Source organism: Oncorhynchus masou, chromosome 10, assembly GCF_036934945.1.
Source record: "Oncorhynchus masou masou isolate Uvic2021 chromosome 10, UVic_Omas_1.1, whole genome shotgun sequence".
In the NCBI taxonomy this organism is placed as follows: domain Eukaryota; kingdom Metazoa; phylum Chordata; class Actinopteri; order Salmoniformes; family Salmonidae; genus Oncorhynchus; species Oncorhynchus masou.
The window spans coordinates 26,014,806-26,022,875 of record NC_088221.1 but is presented as its reverse complement, the minus strand read 5'-3'; the positions used below and the strand labels follow the sequence as shown (position 1 = coordinate 26,022,875).

General features: G+C 41.0%; 1 protein-coding gene across 1 annotated transcript in view; it reads left to right on the top strand.

The window, feature by feature from the left end:
- Nucleotides 1–744: 744 nt before the first annotated feature.
- Nucleotides 745–8,070, top strand: part of LOC135547412 (cholecystokinin receptor-like) — a 55,080-nt gene continuing 47,754 nt past the window's right edge. The window contains exon 1 of the mRNA XM_064976416.1: nucleotides 745–1,210. Coding sequence (XP_064832488.1) covers nucleotides 1,048–1,210 — 163 coding nt within the window. The 5' untranslated portion in view covers nucleotides 745–1,047. The remainder of the gene's footprint in view (nucleotides 1,211–8,070) is intronic.

Genomic DNA, 8,070 nt, shown 5'->3' with positions numbered 1-8,070 from the left:
AGCGGACAGTCATCTCTCTCTCTGAGTGAGAGCAGTTTGCATTCTCATCACTCAACCAAGGGCCTGTGTGATAGTCCCTTCTCTTCACAGCAATACCACGCCTCAGCAGGCAGCTAGCTGCTACAGTACAACAGGTCCTTTGATTATAGTAAAGCTGGTGTTACAGCCAATCCAGTGGCCCATTAATCTCTGCCTGCTTACTTCAATGTGGAAAATTTGTAAGTGATGGAATAATATGGTTTAGCATATACAAAAATGGTTTGTTTTTGTCATTCTAATCTATGGAATACAAAACACCTGTGCGTTTTGTTGATGTATGTATTTTCAGTAATTTATGTAATTCAGGGCTCATCTGTAAAAAATACATTAAAAAACACATGATTAGATACGTCAATAATAATAGACTATAGATCTCCTGAAGTCATAAAGTAGAAGTCTATCGTAATAAATGAGTCCCTGCAACATGAGCGTTACTAACTGCTTTCTCATTTTGAAGGCCTACTCCAATTGTTATTATACTAATCTTATAAAATCAATGTGGGTTATTTGCGCACCACTTGAGGGCGCCATTGGAGCACTCAGTTGGCCATTCATAACTTTCTACCCCAGAGGACCATTGCCCCACAACAGCGTACCCGCAAACAGAACCAACGACCAATCCCGCGCTCCCCCCACCCCCCATGCACTCAGCCTTTCCCCATATTACCCGACCGCTGCACTCTGCACTCAGTCCGAGCCGCAGTCACTCCAACGGGCGAGGCGCAGCGGCACGGCGGGGTCCCCAGCCTTCCTGCAGTGCAGAGATCCACTCAACTCATGAACCCATACCTGCAACTGACAACTTCAAGGATACCGTGAATGTGTTTATTAGGAAACAAATAAGAAAAATCTACAGACAAACATTTAATTTGGTTGGAGTATTTTTTTGAAAGATTTAGGCTACTTACACATGTTTTTAGGGTTTCTATGGACAGTCGTATGACCACAGCAAATGCTCACGAGTAATAATATAATGAGTACTTTTGACATTTCTCTTTAAACCTCAAGATGGATTTACAAACCTTGAACGAGACCTCTGTGTTCTTGGAGTGTGTGGAAGCGCAAGGCGCAGCGTCAAATGGAACGCCGAACTCCAGCCTGGAACTCACAAACATCACCACCTGTGGAAACGCTTACGTGGTCCTCAAACCGCAACATGTCAAACAGAAAGGTGAGGAGCCGGACACCTATATTTATTTTTATTCAAAAACCTAAATGAAATGACCAAATACGCCAAGCCAATGCATTTTCACGAAGCTGACACAAAACCCAATTCACCATAGCCTACATTCCAACAGCAATAGGCGCTCAAACTACCGATTCGTTCATATTTCGTTCATTATCCAAATACCAGAGACAAGAAAACCTATTTTAAGCAAAGTTAATCTCAACTGGTAAACATTTCACCATGATTATATTCTATAATTTAATTTAATAATAAATCAAATGATTGATGTAATAATAATTGGTTCCCAATTAATATCATTTTAAAGGGCTGGAACATCATGTTTTGATTGTAGTAATCAGTGTCCCATTTATTTCTAAGAATTGTATGACAACCGAGTCAACCCTAGCGCAGATGCGTAGGTATATCACAAATTAATTACAATAACTTGTCATACAGTGTGTGTACAAGTGGTTTGGGTGTGCCCGCGCGCGTATGTGTGTATACAGTGATGTAGATGATTAATATGGGGACAGCAGAGAAAGCAACAGCGCATTCATGTATCCAGCCGAGCTACAATCCAACCCAATGCCAGAAACCATACCAATTCACACTTATTCAGAAATTCTCACGCTTGGGAATACACCCCCCCCCCCCCCCCTTTAAAAACCATGACTACTACCCATCCTTTGACAGACATCAATACTGCATTCTCGACCATAAATTAAGCTAGTTCCCATTGATCCAGTGTAGTCAGAAGACTGAGGCTTTACCCTCATACCAAAAGGTCAGCATTGCACTTTGACTAAATGTTTCAGCTGAAGACCTATTTGTCCACTTCTAACAAAGTGTCTCCTTCCCATGCTGTTGTTCACAGCTAGAGTTGTGTGTGTGTGTGTGTGTGTGTGTATGTGTGTGTGTGTGTGTGTGTGTGTGTGTGTGTGTGTGTGTGTGTGTGTGTGTGTGTGTGTGTGTGTGTGTGTGTGTGTGTGTGTGTGCGTGCGTTTGTGTGTGTGTGTGTGTGTGTGTGTGCGTGGGTGTGTGTGAGAGACCGTCTCTCAGATCAATCATGGACTGATGTGGAGAGAAATGTGATATCCAGTGAAATGTGGCAAAGACAGCATTCCCTTACGTTAATTTGCTTCTGTCAGTGATTGATTTTGACATGCTCACACCATAATAAAAATCTACCCTGACTGCCAATGAGAAATGGGCTGGTGTCAGGTGTCAGAAAATGTAATCAAATAAATTATACTAACCTGGAAATAGCGAGGGGTGATACAGAACAATTATTATTACAAACCAATTTTCGTCATGACATGACTGAGGTTTGTTGTCATACAGGAGCGGGAGTGAATCGTGCATCGCGCCAACCGGTATGGAATAGAGTCACATCATAAGGGGGGATGGGAACATTAGTCAGAAATTCGTTTTGGGTAGCAGAATGTTAATAGATGTGTTTGTCTCTAAATAGTCTATATCTACACTCATAAAAATAAAAGTGCAAGTTGTACCCAAGTAAGGTTCTTGAAAGCGATGCCATAGGGGAACCATTGTCTGCATGGTTTCTGAAGAACCATACATGGAATGGTTCTTTGAAGAACCATACAAAAATGCCCACGTACAAAATATTGAGACAAAACTTAGCGCACGCATGTTTCCCGTTATAAATCGGATTTGTAAAACTGTGCTCGCGTGAACGAGCCTCCATTCACCTGTATAATTTGGAATTAGTGGAATTATTAGGACAGGGAATGCAAAATATGAATTGTTCTTCAATATTTAGTTTACCAATAGATTATTGGGTTTATATGACCTGCCTTGATATAGTCTATGAGATTTAATAGGCAATAGGCACGCACCGCGATACTGTAGGCTACACATAATGTCAAATATTTGACATAAACTACCGGTCTCTTTACTGTATTAGCAATACTTTATGCTCTATCTGGAAAATGACTGTGTCCGAACGAGTAAACAATGGCAAATTGGTGTGGACCTGTCAGCAGAACGTTTGAATTCAACAATGTTGTATATGAACTTTCCCCCCAAACTAAATATGAGGGACTGCCCGCGAATTCTGAAACATTCTAGGGGAGGCTACAAAAAAAATGCAATTGCAGAATTACTGTTTTTGTTCGACTTTACTTTTTTTAAAGTATTATTGATATTCATTACTGCATTGTTGGGAAAGAGCAAGTAATAAAGGCATTTCACTGCACTTGTGCACGTGACAATAACAACTTTCAACTTGATACATAGGCCTACTTCAATGTAAAATATCAACTGGTAATTCGACTGTATACCGATATTGTAAACTGCACTGCCTATGATATTGGAAAACTTGAAATATATTAAACCTATCTATTTACTAGACTACAAGGTACAATTGAATGAGAGATGCACATGGTTATTTGTTCTATGGCTCATTCGGGAATATTAACTCACCAAGGCCAAAAAATGTGAGGAACGTACTGCATTCTGCAATGGTTATGAAAACAAATAGGAATAATATTTGTGTCTAATTTCTATATCGATTTATTTTAGACTTCACTTTTCTCACTAATGGCAAATGGTGGCATTCTTGTTAGTATATTATCCTGATTTTTGTTTTTTATGAATAAGCTTTTCACCATTTGCACAAAATATTTACTTGCCAGCTTTCAACACAATATTTCAACCACTAGCAGATGTGCATACACATAGTCTAAAGTTTGCCTGGAGGTGAACACATTCTCACATCAATTACTTAAAAAAAAATGAATGCCAACTTTTGCGTGAAAACTGGTGGGCACACATTTTGGGGTATATTTTGTACCTATGCACGGTTTATAAATGACGCTCCATGACTGGTTTTGAATGGCCCTGCTTTCAGGGTTTTAGGCATTATTTGCATATTTACCAGGGTACCTTTGGAGTAAATTTGAGAGTTACCAGTACCATCCATGACTGTGTTTGCTACTGATAGAGACATGGTTGTTGCATTCGTGAATGTGTAGTCCTGAGGACTTCACAGAGTAATATCCTAAATGAATTTGTTGTATTTAAAATGCAATACAAAGCTTTACCCTAATATAGTGGTTAGAAACTAATAGTTTACTGGCCATATCTGGCCTGCAAATCACATTATGGTGGCTTGCAAAGAGTGTAATTCCTATTGGAATCCAGCCAGAGTGGGCATATCTGACATTTTGAATTGGATTCCGAATGACTGCCGGGGTTTGGAAGATTAAGATCTGATACTACCTTAAATATCTAAACTGGAACAACCATTTCAGTAATGGGTGCAATAAGTCCAGGATTGGAATTGTTTAAAAACATTTGTTATTAATATTTCAGTAGCATAAGATTAATTAATCAATGTACAAAACAGAGTTATGGGAAAAAAATATATGTTAATGATTGGCATGGTTTTGGTTCAACTCTATTCTTAACCAGCAACACTGGGGTTCTTTTACACCAATGTGTGTTACTGTAACTTCTGTGACGGTTTTCGCACCCTTATCTTGATAAGGAAGGGTTTACACATACAAAACACACACCACCAGTCCCCGGGAAGGGTTAACATGTTGTTGTTTTTAAATCAGATAGGGGCAAGTTTCCTGATATACAAAACTCAAACAAAGTAAATAAGTCGCCATCAGTGGAAGGGCCTCCACTCTTGGTCTTTGGGGTTCACTCCTTGTTCAAATCTTCAGTTCCTTTATTCCGGTAAACCTCCTGCTCCACTGTATGTTCAGTCTCTCCAATAGCCGCCTCCTCCTCCTCCTCTTCCTCGTTCACCTGCCGGGGTCAAAGGAAATACAAAGAAAGCAAACCCAGGGTGCAGTTAAGTAGAGGCCCCTGATTGGTTTCACCTGTCTGCCGTTTAGTCTCTAATTACAGCTGGAGACAGGTGTGGCTGTGCTGCTGCAGTCTGGCAGTTTCCCCTAAGCTGTCCATGGCCCTGCCTCTGGGGAATACTTCCCATTACTGTCCATGGTCCTGGCAGCCAGAAAACACAGATACCTCGCAGGCACATACCGTCCATCCACCAACACAACCCCTGATATCGCTACACTACATTTACATTGCTCTTGTCCAGAGCGAATTACAGGAGCAATTAAGGCTAAGTGCCTTGCTCAAGGGCACATCAACAGATTTTTCACCTATTCGGCTCAGGGGTTTAACCAGTGACCTTTCTGTTACGTGCCCAATGCTCTTAACTGCTAGGCTACCTGCCACCCTTGACTCTTTACAGTGTTAATTTAACTCTTGATCAACACTAACATTTTACACTGAAAAATCAACACTAGTTAACTCTGGCCAATTTGCTGTGTGATATGAAAGGGACACAGGCTTCCATACATTTCAAGAACCTTTTAGAATTCTGAAGAACCGTAGATGCCAAGTCAAGAACCCCACACATACCTCAACGGTTCTTTATCGGCCAAGAGTTATCCAAGGAACCGTCAGAGCTGAGGAATAACCATTTCAGGACCTTCATTTTGTTCAGTGTATTCAGTCTTGACACCAGCCTGTAGGATACTGGTCCATAGCACACCTTGTGTTCCTTTCTGTAGTGGTCTTTGTGTGTCTGTCTGCATGTGTGGATGTGTGGACCAGCTCTCTGTCAACAACAGCATTTGGTTCAAACTGAGGCTGCGGAGGGAAAGGGGAGAGTTTTGTGCTCTTCACTGTCCTGTATGTAACAAACACTAAATTTCAACAAGCTCTCACAGTCTCACTGCAGCATCCAACGTTTGTCCATAAAAGTCAAATGTTGAAGGTTAATTATAGGCAATCATTCTGAATGGTCAAGGGTTAAGGATTGTGATAGGGTTAAAACAAAAACAACTCAACGGTTAAGTTTAGGCATGAATTCCGAATGGTGAAGTTAAGAGTTAACAAACAAGTGCTCCTTGAACATGCAACCCTCAGAGCCGGAACTCGTGGCTTACGCCCATCCGCCATCCCTATCCACTAATCTGGACCGACGTGAAATTTTGCAGTAGATCTTGAGTGACCTGGGAATATATTTAGCATCCCCCTTGGGATCTGCCACAAGTTCCAACTGGACCACACAGACATCAGACTCGCATGCACGTATACACACGCGCGCGCACACACACACACACACACACACACACACACACACACACACACACACACACACACACACACACACACACACACACACACACACACACACACACACACTGTGATCACAGCTGCTGCCATCATCTTTAGTCACTCAGTCACCTTAACAATTTCTCAGTCTGTCCCTCTGTTTCTATCACTGTCTCTCTGTCCCTATGTGTTTTGCTCCATGCAAAGTATTTATAAAGCAGTAGACTGATGCAGACAGACATACAGTGCAGCTGGTTGAATCACATAGAGGGTTGAGTGATTTCATGGCGAGCCTCCGTGACCAGAGGACTATCGGATCAGCTCTAACGGATTCAGACCCACACCAGCTTCACTGTCAACGCTCTACTCATTGTAAAATAGACGGCCATTCCTGAGTTAAACTATTTTTCACAGGACTGGGATCGTTTCCATTTAAATTCCATCACTTCAACATCAATTGACTTCAGTTGCCAAGCAATTACATTTAAATTCAACATGTGAATCAATGGAGTTGAAATGTAGTTGACCCTGGTTTGTGTTAAGCTAAAGCCTGCCATCGTGCATGACTGTAGACTGCATGGGCTATCATATCAAGAGACGTGACCCCCGACAAGTCATCTAACACGGCAATGAAACACACAGCAACTCTACAGGTCTTCTGGCAATCTCTCTCACTAGCCACAGTACATCACTACATACAATATCACAGTGTTATAGCTGCTCATAATGGATATTATCTTTTATGAAAGTACTTGACAGTTGACACCTGTCATATCATGCTTATGACATCATAAAGTAGCTTGGTCAAAAGTAGTGTATTGTGTAAGAATAGGCTGGCATTTGAGACTCAGGCTTTGTATCTGTAAGATATTGGCACACTACCTCCAGGTTTCTTTCTCATTATTTTTCTCTTGCACATACTCCATCATTCTCTTTCATACTTTCTTGCTCTCATCCATTTTCTGTCCCATTCTCCCCTTTTCCCCCTCTCTCACACACTTGCACAACGATTCTCTCTCTCTCTCGCTCTCTCTCTCTCCCTCTTTAGCTCTATCTCTCTCTAGCTCTCCCTCTCTTTCTCTCTTTCTCTCTCTAGCTCTTTCTCACACTTGCTCAACCCCCTCTCTTTCACACACATTGCTCAAGTTCTGTTGTATTCCTCTAATGGAGGTGGTCTATCACATCACTGTGAATTTGTAGCGTTATGCTCTGAATTTGACAGTAATTTATAGACAGCTAATTCGCAAGTAAGTTACTGTATTTCATATTACAGTATACCTACTGTAATCGTAATACAGTATCAAAGCAAGTACTGTGTAGTGACACAGAGTACAATTCCATACAAATGACTGTATTATATAATAGAGTATTTTACTGACATTACAGGGGATAGGTGCAAGCAGGTTGTCCTCTAGTTAATGTGTTTACACAGTACAGCATATCAAGGAATATTTTGTGTTTTACATCACTTGCACTTCAAGAGGCCTTAAAATAGGCCTCCAACCTGGCATAGAGTACTGGGGAAAAACAGACCTACAGGACATGGCAAAATGCTCAACCATTAAAGCTTTAAGGCTTGCTGCAACTCTTTCCCTATACATTTTAAATCGATGGGGCACTATAACCACAAAATAGCAATTATTTCCCCGCCCACAATATGCACAATAATTTACACTATCATCGCTTCACAGTATTTTACTGTTGATAAAACAAAAAAATGACAGTTTTCTGTTACAGTGTACCCTGCTTATACAGTA